This window comes from Pollicipes pollicipes, unplaced genomic scaffold (assembly GCF_011947565.3).
Source record: "Pollicipes pollicipes isolate AB1234 unplaced genomic scaffold, Ppol_2.1 Scaffold_7231;HRSCAF=8579_pilon_pilon_pilon, whole genome shotgun sequence".
In the NCBI taxonomy this organism is placed as follows: domain Eukaryota; kingdom Metazoa; phylum Arthropoda; class Thecostraca; order Pollicipedomorpha; family Pollicipedidae; genus Pollicipes; species Pollicipes pollicipes.
The window spans coordinates 28,920,995-28,939,887 of NW_023597034.1; the positions used below are offsets into that span (position 1 = coordinate 28,920,995).

An 18,893-nucleotide genomic window follows, 5' to 3' on the forward strand; every position below is an offset into this window, starting at 1 on the left:
ATTTTTTCTTTGTATACCCAGGGCCTTGCTTTCTCCTTGTGAGGGCTCTGGCTGCGCCCCTGTTTCTATCAGTTTGATAATGCGATCTTTAAACATTTCTTATCACTGACATTTCAAGTCAGTTCAAAATATGGCCAAATGACGTTTTTTTCCAACGTCTCGTAGCTCTCCTTAGATTCGAAATAGTTTGTTAAGGTTCAACCATGCCACCATTCATTTCTATGGAATAATGTTAGGTCCATGGGAATGACCAAACGAGCAATAGCTGTAGCTTATATCGTACCTGAGTTAGGTCATACAAATAAAACGTTATAGCATACTTCTTCAGACCACTTAAATCACTACGGAGTGAGACTGCCCAATTGAGATGGAAGGGGATAAACAAAGTGTGTTCACTACAAAAATATCTTATTGACCACGAACCAAAAATAGCCGTGAGATGCAAATAGTCGGAAGTCCTAACTCAGTGCTATGATCTGACAAGCATCTCACATCTTGGAGCAAGGTCACAAAACGCGAGGGACAAGTTATAAAAGTAAACAATCTGGCACAGAGTCTCAGCTGTTCTGACCGCGCCACGCACACGAAACATGCTGCATCAGTGTCGCGGCCCGAGCCCCAGCTGCAAGACCCGTCGCCGTCGGTGCTCTGCTCTCGCGGCGCGTACAGCTCACGTGGCGGGGGCCAGCGTGTGGGGTCAGCGGCGGTCGGTGCGGCTGGCCATCGATTGGCGCGTGTTGACCCGGTCACCAGGGAGTGCAGCCGGCCGGGGCCCGGGCGGCCGGTGTTCCCGACGGTGGTCGCCGCAGCGCTGAGGCCCGTCCGCCGCCAGCGTCCGGCGCCCGCGCCTGCAGCCGTCCAGCCAGCACCCGCTTCTGCAGCGCCGTGGTGAGTGGCGCCGCCGCCAGCCGCGGCGCGGGGGTGGTTCAGACCATGGACGGGCCATAGGGATGGACGGACCGGGAGCAAAGGGCTCACCCTCATGCTGTTACCAGTCCTGGGCTCAGCACTTCCACAATGAGATGACCATCCCATGCTATGCATGCTTCTTGCCGCCACATGAGGGCTTTCTGGATCCAAAGTGCCCGGTACCAAACATGCAGCACCACTGCAAGCTTGGCCTGAGCCCTTTATGATGCTTAGGGACCTGCGTCTTTGTACCCAAACATGAGATATCCAAACATGGTTAACGCAATTTCTCTGTTGACCGCCAACAGCTTCATGTGGTGAACTCCCAACCAAAATTGCAGTGACTAAAAAACGCAACTTACAGAGAACGTACTGATGCATCAACTCGTATAGGAAAGTTACTCCCCTTTCAGGCACTTCGTTTTTTTGTGATGCTCTTCTGGTTTATTTGTTTCGCCACGCGTGCGGCTCGCATAGGTGCATATCTTCCACACTTGCACACGTATATATATATATATATATATATATATATATATATATATATATATATATATATATATGACAGGCGCTCTGAAATTAATCCCTTATGTGCATTACCCCATTTTTACACGCAGTCACACCGCCCTTTTACTGTATGCGGACATTTAACCCCAGCTCCATTTTCAGGCGTTCCTGCCAGCTCCCAGCCACCAGCTATGGGATGCCGGGGGTCCAAGGAAACCACACAGGACGGCAGGAGCATCTATGAGCGAGAATCTCTCGGAAAACGTCCAAGTAAATACCCTCTTCGAACTCTTGCAAGCTAGCCAGCACACAATACTCGTGTCGGGCACAGTCAATAACAAACCCTGTTTCCTGGGGCTTGGGGGACATCCCAAAGGCTGCTTAGTTTGCTGTCTTCAGTGAAACCGCAGTGACTGTCTCTGTGAGTTTTTGTTACCACCCAATCTTAAATCAAACTACAATATTTTTGTGTCGATCACGTAAGCTTCCTGGACTGCTTTCATCTCAATACACTTCCGGTGATTTCGCTCACAACTGGCCGGAGGCCAGTTATCATGGTTTGTTGCATTTATTGACAACCAATCAAATTTAAGGCAATAGCTTGGGAGAAGGCAAAAAAAGCACCGCAAGATCGAGATCACCGTAAACAGATGAAACTCATTCCCTCGCCTTTTAGGATTTGGTGCATCCTTTGCTACTTAACTTGCCTACCAGCAGCAGTACAGGAATAGTATCTCAATATTTGTCGACAGTAATGTCGAGGAAAACTGGATTTCGTGGCAATTGCAGCCAAAAACACTGCTTCACAAATCAACGGTTCAAGGGATTCAGTGTCCGATGCTCTTGACGGGCTGCGCAAAAGACATGGCATGAATCGACGTGTAGTATACTGTCGGATTAAAATATGTAGAAATTCGAAAGGAAGGCTCGAAAAAACGTGTGAGCAATTTTCATCACTAAACCTCAGCCCAAACCAGGCCAGCGAACCTCAGTCAAATCAGTCCTGCTCGCAATCTCCTAAAGAAGACAGCTGACCTTCAAATTCTGAAGCATGAACATACATCTGAGGGATGCCGTAACCGAGATGTGACGTCACTGGGTTGCACATTTTTACGCTATACGGTGTGCTTTGTCTGTGCGTTTTCCGATGTGCGCGCCTTGGAAAGCGTTGCCTGCAGTGTCATGTGTTCGTCGTATGATCTCAATTCCGCATGACAGTGTTTTTAGCTGTGTGTCATGAATGACCTCACGCTCGTTTTTATAACGGGTAACATAGCTGGACTTTAAATCAGCATCGGAGCGCCTCCAAATCGGCTGAATAATTGATTATTGGTGCTGCGGACGCGCCGTCTACTGCGACCACTGTAGCGCCCATACTCCCACATGAACAGACGTTATAATTGCCCACACCGTTTTGGGTGTTGCACTAGAACTCAACATATTGACCAAAGTTTGTCCAACGGCCAAATTAATTATGCCACGAACTCTCGCGGTGAAGCAAAAGCGGCGCTGCATTTCCACGATAGGGAGGAACGCCGTCGCCTGTGCTTTTTTTGTGCGCGTTTTAATCTTTCAGCAGATCACATTGACGTAATCGATAGCTTAGTCTTGAACATTTTGGCATTTCATCTGAATGCTTTAAGTTCATTCAATGAGTTAGACCTTGGTCACACAATGCGCCAGCTAAAACTTAAAAAGTTAAGTCCGTGAAGTTAGCGATTTATTCAGCGATTTTTCAGCGACGAGTTCTGATTTCCCTGAAAAATGGTTTCACAACCAAATGTGGCATAGGAACACCAAGAATGACCCTTATTTTGCAATATCATGTGACCTTCAAGGTCAAGAGCTGGGTCAAAGGACGGGGAACTCGATGTCACCCAAAAATTACCGGCCGGTTTTTAACTTACAAAGATCAAAACATTTACCACAAAAAGAGCTAGCGTTCGTAAAAATCCTGGCCTCTTAAGGTCACCCTTCAAGGTCAAACGCGGTCTCAAAAGACGGGGAAATCCATATCATCAAAAAATTTCCGGCCAATTATTAACTTACAAAATCAAATCATTCACCACAGAAAGATCCAGTGTCCGTCAAAAAGTCCGGACCTCTCAAGGTCACTCTTCAAAGTCAACCTCGGGCTCAAAGGACGGGGAACTTCATATCAACCAAACAGTACCGGCCGATTTTAACTTACAAAGATCAGCACATTTACCACAAAAAGCGTTAACGTCCGTCAAAAAGTTCTGACCTCTCAAGGTCACCCTTCAAGGTCAAACGCGGGCTCAAAGGACGGGGAACTCCATATCACCCAAATATTTACTCACATCACTTTTTCACGGACGCTAGTTCTTTCTGTGGTGAATGTGCTGATCTTTGTAAAATACAAATCGGCCGGTAACTTTTGGATGATATGGAGTTTTCCGTTCTTTGAGCCCGCGTTTAACCTTGAAGGGTGGCCTTGAGGGTGAGGACTTTTTGACGGACACTAGTCCTTTCTGTCGTGAATGTTCTGATCATTGTAAAATAAAAATCGGCCGGTAATTTTTGGGTGATATGAAGTTCCCCGTACTTTGAGCCCGCGGTTGACCTTGAAGGGTGACTTTGAGAGGTCAGGGCTTTTTGACGGACGCGAGTTCTTCCTGTTTTGAATATTCTGACGTTTGCAAGCTGAAGATCGGCCTGTAATTCTCGGGTGATATCGAGTTCCCCGTGCTTTGACCCAGCTTTTGTCCTTGAAGGAGACATGATATTGCAAAATAAGGGTACTTTTTGGTGTTCTCGTGCCACAATTGACCTTCAACCATTTTTCAGGGAAATCGGAACTCGTCGCTGAAAAAGTCGCGAATAAATCGCTAACTTCACGGACATTAAAGAGTTGTCATTTCGCAACGGATTGTGAACACTCTGTGCACAGTATATTACTGTGTAGTAGTTCGGAAGCCTAAGGCGATTATACACGCATGATCCATCAATTTCTTGACATTTAAAATGGTCGTTTGATGTAAAGATCGTATCAGGGTGTGTCATGCCACAAATGGAATATAATTCTGGCAGACATTTTACGGCACATTGAGTATTTCAGTCGTATATTAAGATGATAAGAAAATAAGAAGCTAAGCTCATCGATTTCAGGGTGATAAAAGATCACTGAATGGTCTCAGGTTATCCCAAATATGTTACAAGATATTACACTTTTGACATCAATCACTTCAAACAAATTGTGGTACGCACAACCAACCTAAAAGTTAAGCGATTTTACCTTAATCCCTAGCAACTTCACTTTGTAAATTTATGAAACACTGCATAGAGCACACAAATAGTGATCTGACCTCATCTGGCGCGCTAACAGACGGCACCCACATCTGAAACGCTCACAGATGGCACCCACACCCCATCTGGCACGCTTACATATGGCACCCACACCTCATCTGGCACGCTCACATATGGCACCCACACCTCATCTGGCACGCTCTCATATGGCACCTAAAACTCATCTGGCACGCTCACAGGTGGCACCCACACCTCATCTGGCACGCTCATAGATGACATCCACACCTCATCTGGCACGCTCACAGATGGCACCCACACCTCATCTGGCACGCTCTCATATGGCACATAAAACCCATCTGGCACGCTCACAGGTGGCATCCACACCTCATCTGGCACGCTCACAGATGGCACCCACACCTCATCTGGCACGCTCACAGATGGCACCCACACCTCATCTGGCACGCTCACAGATGGCACCCACCGTGCGCTGACGCAGGGCACGGCCAGTCATGGCTCGGCGTCTACAGGCACCGTGGCCGGTGTGAGCACTGAGAAGTGGGCGCAGTGGAGTGGTGGCCTAAAGCCCGGGCAGTAACCTCGAGAGGCGTCGTATGTAATTTCGAGGACCCTGATTTGCCAGCCCGTAGGTTTCCATGCAAAACACACATGTCTGTCAAATACTGCGTGGTGGCGTAGAAAGTACTATGCCAGCGAGTGCGAGAACACCGCGGTCTGATCATCGAGCCACTTTTTATAAGAACACACTCACACACACACTCACACACACACACACACACACACACACACACACACACACACACACACACACACACACACACACACACACACACACACACACACACACACACACACACACACACACACACACACACACACACACACACACACACACACACACACACACACACACACACACACACACACACACACACACACACACACACACACACACACACACACACACACACACACACACACACACACACACACACACACACACACACACACACACACACATATATATATACATATATATATATATATATATATATATATATATATATATACATATAGGCTGCTCTATGTAAGCTGAGCGGCTAAGGTAGTATTTTAGCTCATAGTCCAGAGAGAAGCACCCAAACGTCTGCCTGAATGAGGGATGTCTCATCGTCATATGTTTTCCCTTTTGTAGTCAGAAAACGCTGTTTCTCGATTCAAAATAGTAAAAAAAAAAATAGCGTTTTTAGAGCACGAGCAGAGGCCTGTTCTCGCGCTCTGGAATTAAGGAAATTTTGCATTGTACAAAAAAGGCACATGCTGATGACGGGACTTCCCGAAGTACATTTATGTACATTATCTTGTGGGTCCAGTACCTGTTTTCAACGTTGGCCTCTGATTGAATTGCGCAAAAAGTGGCCATATCCACCGATGAGAGTTTCTGCTTTCTGAAGGCAGAGCCACACATGCCACCTGACCCCGCGACCAGGCACAAGCCAAGCGGATTTGGCACACATGCCACCTGACCCCGCGACCAGGCACAAGCCAAGCGGATTTGGCACACATGCCACCTGACCCCGCGACCAGACACAAGCTGAGCGACTTGACACGGTACGAAGGACGTTCCGTTGTCCTCGTCTCCCTTTGCCTGCAGAGTAAAGCTGCTTCGAGACAAACCTTGGACCATTCGTTCGAACTGGGTTAGTGAGATCGTCGATGTCAGTTATCAATCGTTCATCATCTTGCGCTCGGAAAGCCTTGCAATCTATACTTGTAATGTACCCCAGTCATTCATGATGCAAATAACAATGTATGCTGACATTCCTTTGCGAGATTTCAATACCTGAACTTACACAATCTTGACAGCAACTGTCTTTCAAAAGGCCATGGACGATGAAGTTCTTCACTACGAAAGGCCATGAACGATGAACGTCTTCAATACGAAAGCGCTCTAAACTTTCACGCGCGGAGCCCCTGTGGAATCAAAGAAAGGCTTAGGTTTGTGAGTAAGGGCGGCCAACTTTTCATCACACAACCCGCTCATCCGTACGACCCTATCCATCATACCAAACGCAGTGCCCCTGCACAAAAGCATAATATATCAAATGCGAGCGCTGAAACCCATTGTACAAACAACAGAAAGGAATGGCTGAGGCTATCGTGCAGAAAATGCCGTAATTACAGCCCTAAGTCTGAGAATAATGCGTGTGACCGCGAGGGTAAACGCATATGCTAGACAGCATAGCGAAACTCCTTGCCTGTGCAAAGCAATTCCTCAACTAAAAGCTGGGAGCTCGTCGCAAATCGTCCCTTTCATTCGCCCACGGCCGACAAAATAACGCAGCGTCGTAAATTGCAGCCCGTGAATAATAACACGGCACTGAGCGATCAGTGGAAGTACAGTACCAGACCACTGACCCTCGCGTTTCAGGCTGCCATGCACCCCCATTCCCCAGATCTGCGGGTCTTTATGATAAGAGAGGAGCATTCCAGCGTCCAGTGTCTTACCATTCAGAACACTACCAGGTGTAGAGCGGTGTAATCCGGACCCGTGATTACACTGACTGCGCCATTCTGCGCTGCTCAGGCCGCACGCGATTATAAAAGGCGTCCCTGAGTGTTCGGCTTGGGGACTCAGCATTGACGCGAACCCACGGCGATTCGAAGCGCTATGCTCTAGGATGGGTTCAAACATCACGCGGTCCTTTCGCGCGCTATCAAGTTAACACGGACGGCTTTTAGCTATCTTTTACAACAGCGCAGATCAAGTGAGATCAAACGACACGTTTTCCTTCTCTAAAAGTCCTATGTGCATGCCCGCAGAGAAAAGTTGCATAAAATCACTCGGAAGTGAGAAAGTTACGTTATCTGAGGTCACTGAAGGGCACTCCATGACCTTAAGCTTGAAGCACACTGCGCCGACAGCCCTCACACGCCACTCCGTCTGGCTAAATGCAGATGTCGAGCATGTGTGCTCCACGCTATGTGGTGGTCTTCATCCTGCCCCTCTCCGGCGGCGCCGCCCACTCCTGTTCGCCACGAGAACGCGACCACCGCCGTGCGCCGTCTGCTGCCAGATCCGGCTGACCCGCACAGGTCACGATGGCACAGGTCATCGTGCAGATGTTGTGCTCATCGCTCTTGGAGTCGGAACTGCTGCGGTGCAGTATTTATAGTGCAGCAGCTGCGGCGCCGGCACACAACAGTACATAAGGATTGGCCGCACCGGCACACAATAGCACACAAGGATTAGCCACGGCGGCACACAACAGCACACAAGGATTGGCCGCACTAGCACACAACAACACACAAGGATTGGCCGCACCAGCACACAACAGCACACAAGGATTGGCCACGCCTGCACACAACAAGTTCTCACGGCGACATAAAGTTTTGATCTAATGTGATCTTAACCTGGAATAGCGTATACAGGTGTTATAGAACTTCCACGAAGCGCTTCCACTTCCACTTCCCACATTTTAGCATGTCTGCATTTTAGCCGCGATCTTAACTACGCAGTTATTGCTCCGAGACCTAGCAATGCAGAAAGTTGAATATTTCAGGTCAGGTGAAGATATTCGTTATTATTTGGTATATCTCAGCAACTTAACACACAGTAGCAAGGGCTGTTTGGTCAATATGTCGAGGCTCTGCATCACCGAGAACGATATATAAAATGTGTCCACGAGCATGTTAGCACAGTGTAAGCAGAAAACACACTGTAATTTTACCCCACATATAATTTTCTTTGAGTACATTAGCAGACCGCGCAGGGGCATAATAGCCTGATCGCAGACGTTATTACGGTTGGTATTATCAGACTGTCAGCAATGTAACTTGCCCCACAAAGTCAGCATCGACAGTGGAAGGTGATAAGGAGTGGGCCTCAAAGAGCAAGTACAGCAGCTCATTTTTGTTCCACCGTCCAAATAATACGGTCACGAAAAGATGCACAAGCCCTTTACCATAGATTGACCGTACACCGTTGACACGTGGGAAGGATGGATGCAATGCGCTTATGTTCGTAACAATTGTCTTTCCGCATGTCCAGTACTTTGGTGTTTCCAAGTTCGCGCGCTGATATAGCATGCAGGTGGGCTTCAGTGATTGTTTCTGGTCGTCTGTCGCTGCCTGTAAATGATTGACACATGATGTGGTGTTTGAATTTCACCATTTCTGTGAACGGCGAGGATCGCTGTCTCTCACACAGCTTCTCGCAGATGGTAAGTATTGCTACAATGGCTAACCTCCGTAACCGCACCATTTTTAGATCTGTGCCGCTTTCGCCCATTTTCAATGCGTTCCTTTTGTCCCGGTCATAGGCAGCCGCAGTGCGAGTCGGTCCGCCCAACCGGGGAATTACCACGATGCAAAGAACAGTAAGTGTTGCGGAATCGGAATGCGCTCGCGGAATCGGGCACCGTCCATTATAGTGCTCGATGAAATGCGGCGGCGTATAGAGGAAATAGGGTTATCCACTATCTCTCTACGCAGTGCAAGCGATAATTGTACGGGTTGTTTAGTTAAGTGAGAGTTAAAACGGTAACATAGGTAACGTACGCAGAACTGGTTAGTTATATGATTCGTGATGAGGGCCTGCGCTTCCGCACGATGTACCATGCAGGCCAGAGGGCCGCGCCTGACGCGTCTGTGTGTGTGCCTGACGCGCGGCGCGTGTCGCCCACCAGCCGACCATGACGGCTCCATCAACTGCATGGCGCTCAGCGAGGACGGCTCGCTCCTGATCACCGGCTCCGAGGACTGCACCGCCCGCATGTGGAGCACCAAGACCGACGACACCGAGTGCCTGGGCGCCCTCGAGTGAGTCCTTACGGGGTGTCTGGCTGTCCTCGAGTGAGCATCATCCGACGTTCCGGCGTCCTGGAATGGGTCCCTACGGAGTGCCTGGCTGTCCTCGAGTGAGCACCATCAAATGCACGGGCGTCCTTGAGTGAGTCCCTATGGAGTGCCTGGCTGTCCTCGAGTGAGCATCATCCAATGTTCCGGCGTCCTGGAATGGGTCCCTGCCGAGTGCCTGGCTGTCCTCGAGTGAGCGCCATCAAATGCTCGGGCGTCCTCGAGTGAGTCCCTACGGAATACCTGACTGTCCTCGAATGAGTACTATCCGATGATCGGGCGTTCTCGAGTGAGTCCCTACGGAGTGCCTGACTGTCCTCGAATGAGTACTATCCAATGCTCGGACGTCCTCGAGTGAGTCCCTACGGAGCGCATGACTGTCCTCGAGTGAGTAACATTCAGTGTTTGGGCATCATCGAGTGAGCACACGTCGGGTGTCCGGGCGTCCTAAAGGAGTGCCAACCGGGTGTCTGGGCGTCCTAAAGGAGTGCCAGCCGGGTGTCCGGGCGTCCTAAAGGAGTGCCAGCCGGGTGTCTGGGCGTCCTAAAGGAGTGCCAGCCGGGTGTCCGGGCGTCCTAAAGGAGTGCCAGCCGGGTGTCCGGGCGTCCTAAAAGAGTGCCAGCCGGGTGTCCGGTGCCTTCGAGTGACTTTAAACCGGGTTTCCAGGCGTCCTCGAGGACTTCACACCGCGCGTCCAGGCGTTTGAAATGTACAATGTAGATGACATCAACCAAATCCATGAAACTTTGGGCGGGTTTTCAATAGTTTCACGCCAAGTTGGCTTTGATTCATCCAATTCTTGCATTGAGAGCAGCGAATTATCTATTCACTTGCTCATGACCCCACTACGCCTCCGCACTTTCCAACTCTGCGTTATCTCCGATATAATTCGGTACGAACCCCTCTGCGCGAGAGCCCCACTGTAAAGCTAGGGCACGAACTGCGAGCACGAGCCTGCTAGGAGCGGTTGCGACTGCCCACTGCCGGGTGACGCCAGTTGTTTGGACTCGGTCCCGTTGCCGGGCTGAGGACGATCGATCGTAACACCGGCCAGCAGCGGTGGTGACATGACCAGACGTCATCAGCTGACGCAGCGGCGCCCTTGCAGAGGCCGTGCGTCGCTCTGTCGTTGCGGGCGCGGGCCATTCGCTGATGGCCTCCGTTATACAGTGGTTGATGGAAGACCCCAGTGGGCCTGGTTGCTCTGTTGCGTAAAACTGCAGCCGAACGTGCATCTGTTGTTATGAAAAGCTGTAATCAGGCGTCCGAAGCATTCACAGAACAAATCCTATAAAAGCTTCTGTTAGATATATTTTGATTGTTCAAAATGTAATTGATGAATCGTAATCGCGATTCCTCCCCGTGGACATTTGCCTCGCTGTTGATGGCATGTCGAAATCTCCGAATGACGGGGCTCCCTACGGGCGACAGCTTTGATCGATTTGGACAGACGGCACTATATTCCTTTTTACGGCAGCTTCATAAATTGATAATTATAAACATGACGCAGCCTCGATGCATCCAACAATGATGCAACCCAGCAAAACACCACGTTTATTTGGGATTGAAACCGAATCGTCCCAGATAATTTAATGATACGTCGTGACCCGACTCGATCACTTACATCTACTGTACGCCAACTGACCTTTGTGAATCATGACCTTGACACGCCTCCTCGCCAGGGGTCACACGAGCTACATCACGTGCGTCGCCTCGTGCGATACGTTCGTGGTGACGGGCTCGGCCGACAGCACTATCAAGAAGTGGGACATGACCAGCTGCGACTGCCTCTTTACATACGAAGGTGGGAGCACGAGCCCGACGCCGTGGTGCCCCGGCGCCAGCGCTTGGTGACAACTCTGGAAATGTTAAAGGATGCATCCTTTCCAGTTGTTTTCAACCGGTGGGCCAAGACTAGAACGATCTGCTGGTATATGGGAAGCTATTGGTAGGTCTTTAAATATGAGTTATCTACAAACAATAATGCAGGCAAAAATAAAGAAGTTCGGCACGCTGCAACGCTTGCTGTTGGCTGAAAAAGGCACGGATTTGTTGCCAAGCTGATTTTTATTTTGGCTCACCACCTGGTATTGTTCGTGTCGTTTAGATCCAATCAGCTGTTGTGGCAGCTTAAATCGGACCCTTTCAGCGTCAGGTGATTAACGCCGTTTGATATGAGCTATTCTACATGGATATGTCAAGTGAATTAAAGTGCTGCTGTTGGTGGTCACCAAACAAGCTTGGATATTATTGTGTGCACGTTATCTGTTAAGTAAAGCAGAGGCCTTTTACGAGCCAATGCTGCGCCAACTGCGCTGCGAAAGCTTACTAATTGCTATCGAATAACAGTAATACCGCATATTTTATCACACGCACCGTTGTTATCCAACGCGGGCCGCCAATCACATCGGACGATGGCGTATTTCGGCGACGTTCGGCCGACGGTACATTTTTTTCCAGTGAAATTTTCCGTCCGAGCGTTTCCCTGCTTATCCTATCCGCTGTACATCCGCGCTTCTGCATTAGGCCGCCCTTGCCTCAATTTTCTACGCGCACCACAACTGCCTTCAAGTAAAACCAATTTAACAATAAATTTGAAAGCTACTATAAAACGAGCTCATACCCTCACTGTAATGAGTTTTCTTAATTCATTTTGGACTATTGGCCAATTCATCATCCATACCAAGAAAAGGTTTCATCTTCAGTGTGGAAGTTCTCTGGGATTATCAGCAACCACGGATCGAAAGCCATTACAAATGACCTTAAAAAGCTACGAATAATTTTCTCAGATTTTTTTAACTTTTAATTTCCTTTGGTCAAACGCCCTGCAGGGTCAAAGCGGCAGACAAGGCGCAGTGATATAATGAACTTAGCTGCACCAAACCAACACCGAGATGTGGCTGCACGATATTCTCAACGACCCGGCGTTCGAAATCATCCGGCCTGGAGCCTGTGCTGCTGTGGATTTAGTTCCCGGCAGCCATTAAGTTGGGGCGGGCTGTTGGACCCGCCAACCGCAGCGACCATTCAATGTAGTACATCTGGCTGGACAGGTCCAGTGTCCCCCTGGCGTGCCGGTCCGCGTCGCCGCTTGGAGTGCTTCAATGTCTGCCTCGTGGAACTGCCGGGACCATTCGTAATACAGCTGATCACGCCGGCTGTGGCAGAGCGCAGTGAAACACAGCCGACCGTGGGTCTCGAACCGGCGCCGGCTGTGACAGGTAGCAGCGAAGGACAGCCGATAGTGGGTCCCGAACCCGCACCGGCTGCGGCAGAGCAGAAACACAGCCGACAATGGGTCCCGAACCGGCGCCGGCTGTAGCAGAGCAGAATCACAGCCGACAGTGGGTCTCGAACCGGCGCCGGCTGTGGCATAGCGAAGCGAAACACAGCCGACAGAGGCCCCCGAACCTGCGCCGGCTGTAGCAGAGCGGAAACAGCCGACAGTGGGTCCCGAACCGGCGCCAACTGTAGCAGAGGAGAAACACAGTCGAAAGTGGATCTCGAACCGTTGCTGGCTGTAGCAGGGCGGAAACACAGCCGACAGTGGGCCTCGAACCGGCGCCAGCTGTGGCAGAGCACAGAAAAACACAGTCGACAGTACGTCTCGAACCGGCGCCGGATGTGACAGAGCACAGTGAAACACAGCCGACCGTGGGTCCCGAACCGGCGCCGGCTGTGACAGAGCACAGTGAAACACAGCCGACCGTGGGTTCCGAACCGGCGCATTTGCATTATTCGGGCGACGCTGTAGCCGTGGGTTATGCGGCACCCCAGTTTCGCACAACTGACCTGATTTGCCGGCCTGGGCAATGCATCTGTGTCCGTGCGCTGTACCCATGTCATATGAATCAGTCGTTTCGTAACAAAAGCACACACACATTTGTGAGCTATCCTCTTGGTTTCGTAGGTTCCAGGTTCGAATCTCAACCGCTGTGCACTTCGGTGACGTCTTATGTGGCAGCTGACACAAGGGCGGCTGCCACGCCTCTGGCCCACTCAGTGACGTTCGGTAACGTTACCGTTACCACGCCTCTGACCCAGGCAGTGACGTGCGTCGAAATTAAACGTGACGGTCGTGACTGTCCAGGTCACGAGTCCAGGATCAGCCGTATAATCTGCACGGGCGAGTTCATCTTCTCGTCGTCGTACGACAAGACGGCCCGGGCGTGGCTCTTCGACACCAGCGACCTCGGGGACGGCAATGAGAGCAAGGCCTGCATACGAGTCTTCAAGGTATTCGCCCTGCGCTCACTTCAGACCCACGACGCAAGCGTTATCTTGAACTGAACACGAAAAACATTGCATCAGCGCAGTCTGTGGAACAGTTGGTTGCAGACCCAAACACAACTCTTGGTCGGACCCCGATTGTTCTGAAAAACTTTCAAGTTTGGATATGCGCAAACAATTGGGCTATCTTATCGAAAAGTACTCATTGTCCCAGCGAAATACCTGTCAACTGGCACGATACAGAAGTTGAATGCTGGCAACGTTTCGAGGAAGCTTTTAGGCTTGATGTCGGACATTTGAGGCGTAATTGTGATAGGTCGACTCGTAAAGCTTCTCCACGCTTGACCGTGACCTGTCCGAGAAATTTGCAAACCCAAGTGTCGTTCACCACCACCATCGTTCAATCTACCCGAGCATGGACCGCTACCGAGTGTGTGGCGTGGCGCCGGCTTGGTGTGCCGGCCCGGGCGCTCACCTCATCCGCGGTCACAGGGTCACCGCGGCGGAGTCTACCCCATCATCTTCGTGGCGGCCCAAGACCAGGGCTCGGACTCGGAGGTGGACGACGCCGACGCCGACATGGTCACCATCCACCCGGGGGACCTGCTGCTCACCGGGTCCGTCGACAAGACGGCCAAGTCGTGGAGCTTCGACTCCGAGACCGGCTCCAGCCTCCGGGTGCGGAAGACTGCCGTCTGGCCGGTCTGCGGGCCCGCGGGTGTCCGGTGCGAGCGGGCTGATCCAGACTCATCTCGCCTGGGGTGACAAGGGCGCGTCCACTCCGAGTGGCACGGTCCGAACTCACCCCCGATCTCGAGTGACGGTCCGAACTCACCCCCGATCTCGAGTGACGGGGCTGTACCGAGCGTGCGATGGTGTGTGTATTCAGAACAGGAGGCTCTGTCACGACTCAACCGGTCCAGTATATCTATCTATCTATCTATCTATCTATCTATCTATCTATCTATCTATCTATCTATCTATCTATCTATCTATCTATCTATCTATCTATCTATCTATCTATCTATCTATCTATCTATATATATATATATATATATATATATATATATATATATATATATATATATATATACACGACCTGGTGCAGTAATACGCGTTGTGGCGGACTGCTATAATGTAACAGAAGGCGCCTTACCATGCCAAATCAAATCTCATAGTAGACTAAGCTACGGTCGAACCGGTCGCATGACTAACCCCACGAAAGGAACGATCACTGGGAGAGCGATACGAGGGAGGGTGAGTGTTCAAAGTGATGCGAGGAGAGTGGGCAGTGACGTGCTCCGCTCACAAACGCAGCGGTATGCTATTGGCTTGCGATATGATGTGAGTCAGGGAATGGGTCAACCAAGGACGTCACTGAATGTCTTTTCCGTTTGAAGAACACCGGACTACCACCATTTTTTTAGGCTGTCGCCTCTGTTTAATTGTGACACCCTCTGACAGACGTTCCGCGGCCACACGGCCCCGGTGTCGTGCATGGCCACTGACAGAGACGGTACCGTCCTATTCACTGCCGGTCCGGATCGTACCATCAAGATCTGGGAGATCTCCTCGGCGATCTGCAAACAGGTGAAAGATCTATCCGTTTTTTATAAGTTACCCAAGCCGCTACAAAATCGTGTATAAGGTCCAGTGACTGTAAAATAGTGGTCAAAGGACGTAAAGTGCAGCCATGATAGCACCAAGCGGCCACATTCGCAGCCGGAAGCCAAACTCCGTCTCACCTTATGACAGTGCCACGTCCCTCAGAGTGACAGTGCCACGTCGCTCAGAGTAGCAGTGCCACGTCGCTCAGAGTGACAGTGCCACGTCCTTCAGAGTGACAGTGCCACGTCCCTCAGAGTGACAGTGCCACGCCCTTCAGAGTGACAGTGCCACGTCCCTCAGAGTGACAGTGCCAAGTCCTCAGAGTGACAGTGCCACGTCGCTCAGAGTAACAGTGCCACACCCCTCGGAGTGACGGTGCCACGCCCCTCAGAGTGACAGTGCCACGTCCCTCAGAGGTAAAGTGCCACGTCGCTCAGAGTGACAGTGCCACGCCCCTCAGAGCGACGGCGCCACGTCCCTCAGAGTGACAGTGCCACGTCGCTCAGAGTGACAGTGCCACGTCCCTCAGAGTGGCAGTGCCACGTCCCTCAGAGTGACAGTGCCACGTCGCTCAGAGTGACAGTGCCACGTCCCTCAGAGTGGCAGTGCCACGTCGCTCAGAGTAACAGTGCCACGTCCCTCAGAGTGACAGTGCCACGTCCTTCAGAGTGACAGTGCCACGTCACTCAGAGTGACAGTGCCACGTCCCTCAGAGTGACAGTGCCACGTCCCTCAGAGTGACAGTCCCACGCCCCCTAGAGTGACAGTCCCACGTCCCTCAGAGCGGCAGTCCCACGTCCCTTAGATCGCACCATTATGCTGCCTGCTTCGCGGTTCTTTCCCTTAGTTTCAAGCATTGCATGCAATGGCACATCAAAATGCGCACGTATAGGCCATCAGCATGCATTTTTCAGCATTGAACCCAGGGCGTTAGCGCGTAGCATTCCACGCTGCACGTGCGATTGACGCTGGGGCCCTCGAGGCATCAGTAAGCATTGCCTGCGCCGGTCCGTTTCAGACGATGGAGGGCCACAACCAGTCCATAGTCTGCATGCAGGTGGTGAACAAGCTACTGTACAGCGGCTCAGCCGACACCACGGCCCGCTGCTGGGTCACCGAGTTCGGAGACTGCACGCGCACCTACAAGTCCCATAAGCACTCGGTCATCTGCCTGAAGGTGGCCGACGGAGTCGGTGAGTGGGCCCGAGCCATGGCCGGTACACCCACGGACCACGCAGTCGGCACAACCTATCTCACTGCCGGCCAGTTCCGAAACTCAGGGAAGTGTTGCATTATAAACATCGAAAGTATGGTATGTTTTCTATCATCTTTTGCTTGGTCGAGCCGGGTGGACAGTCTTGTGTTTATTGAAAATATGGGTGTAATGTGCACTATGTTGACTGTTATTTGCGTTGGTCTATTTCCCCGGCGGCCAAGGTGCCCTTTTGCTACAAAGTGACAGTTAGGACAGTAGTATTAGCCTTCTTCCTCAGAGAAAAACCGGGTGAATAGAGATATGGTTGGGTTAATATTTCGGCAACATGTCTTTATCGAAACAAGAGCAGAAGTTGAGTTCAAGGCATTAAGACACAGACATGGAGTGAGAGCTAATTTACGGTCATGTCGATGTCCCGCTTGCAGTGTTCACCGGCTGTGGAGACACGCTGGCCCGCGCGTTCGACGCCAAGTCCGGGGCTCTGAAGCGAAGTTACATGGGCCACGAGGCGGCCATCAACTGCCTGCAGTACATCGAGGGCAAACTCTACACGGGCAGCAATGATGGCGTGCTCAAAGTCTGGGACGCCAAAAACATCGCGTCAGTGTGCCCGTCCCAGTCCCTGGGGCTGCACCCCAGCTGCGACTGCTGACAACATGCATTCCAGATGTCCTCCCAGCACCTGGTGTCATTCCCCGCCTGATCACATCCCTTGATCGGATTTTCATCCTTCACACCCGCCCTGCCTTCAACCGGCTTCGTCCCTCACCTGCCATCACTTCATCACCTGCTTTTCTCCGCAAACATGGCGCCTTTCCGTCACCTGGCATCCTCCATTCACCTGGCGCACCTCGTCACCTGCCGTTCTCCATTCATTTGTAATTAGTCAGCTATTGAGTTTTAACGGCCAGTCAACTGCAATAGTTATTTCCGCCCTATTTATCTGGCATCCTACCTTAACATGATGTTCTTTCCCACGTCATGTGCTGTCTGCTACTCTTCTCGCTCTTTTTCTCTGATGTCTTGCCTGCACGCGGTGTGCATCCTTCACGAGCTGCATTTGTTCTTCTGAGTGCTGCCTTCACTTGCCTCCTCTCTTCACCTGGCATCCTTCTCTGACGTGATGTCTTCCCTTCACTTCACGTGATACATACTCCGTCACTTGACATCCTAGCTTTACATCATATCCTGCATTGAGCCGACAGCTTTCCTTCACTGGACATTTCGCTTTCCATGGTATTCTCCATTCACCTCGCAAACCCCGTTCAGCTATCCGTCCCTTCACCTGATGAACCCCACTTACTCGCCGCTCTCTCGTCAACCGAGACTCTCATTTCAACCGAGGATCTCCCTTTAACTAATGCACTCCCTGCAACTGACGTCCCTCCACCACTTAGAAGACTCTCTTCACCAGACATCCACCTCAAATTGTCCCTTCAGCTGACGTCCTCCGCTCTCCAGGGACGACCCGCCGCCGGAGGACACGCAGAACGAGGACGAGGACGAGCAGCCCGAGGAGCGCGGCTACTACCGCGAGCAGGACAAGCGGCTGAAGGACCTGGAGCGAAGGCTGGACGGCGCCAACCAGGACAACATCAACCACGACGACGACATCAAGGCTTACGAGCGCGAGCTGGCTGCCCTCGACGACGACTAGCTGAACAGCGGGCCCCGGCCGGGCCCTGACCGGGCCCAGCTGTGCCTGGCTGCGTTTGGCTGGGCCAGGCTGGGCCAGGCTGGGCTTGACTAGGCCTAGCTGGGTCTGGAGATGTGGAAAAAGGCTGGTAGGCCCAGCTGGTCCCGGTCAGGTACCGCGGCACACAGTTGGGCTCGGGTTCCGCTGCGTCGGACGTGCGGAGCACGTTTCGGCCCGGGCCCGGGCTGGGCCGAAGCCGTGGTTTCGGCCAGCGGGCGCGGGCCGCGGGGGCCGGCCGGCTGGCCCGGAGCTGGGCGGCCGCGGCCACTGACGCCGGCGAGAACCACTGCGGGGCTGGGCAGGGGCGTCAGGGCGGTGGTCGCCGCCAGCTCCCGCGCCGAGCGGCTCCTCCGCCCGCCGCCGCCCGAGCTGGCGGCCCGTCGCCAGGGCGCGCGGCGGTGCGGCGGTGCGGCGGGCCGCGAGCAGAGCGACTCCACGCCCGCCGCCGCCCGAGCTGGCGGCCGGTCGCCAGGGCGTGCGGCGGTGCGGTGGTGCGGCGGGCCGCGAGCAGAGCGGCTCCCCGCCCGCCGCCGCCCGAGCTGGCGGCCGGTCGCCAGGGCGCGCGGCGGGGCGGCGGGCCGCGAGCAG

At 52.1% G+C, this 18,893-nt stretch overlaps 1 protein-coding gene across 1 annotated transcript; it reads left to right on the plus strand.

The window, feature by feature from the left end:
• Positions 1-815: 815 nt before the first annotated feature.
• LOC119110476 (WD repeat-containing protein 86) lies at positions 816-18,460 on the plus strand. The gene is made up of 10 exons (XM_037234313.1): positions 816-888; positions 1,576-1,683; positions 9,387-9,519; positions 11,238-11,359; positions 13,646-13,791; positions 14,278-14,463; positions 15,250-15,375; positions 16,412-16,586; positions 17,035-17,209; positions 18,071-18,460. The coding sequence occupies exons 2-10, from the start codon at positions 1,605-1,607 to the stop codon at positions 18,264-18,266; spliced, it is 1,338 nt and encodes a 445-aa protein (XP_037090208.1). The 5' UTR covers positions 816-888; positions 1,576-1,604; the 3' UTR covers positions 18,267-18,460.
• Positions 18,461-18,893: the final 433 nt, after the last annotated feature.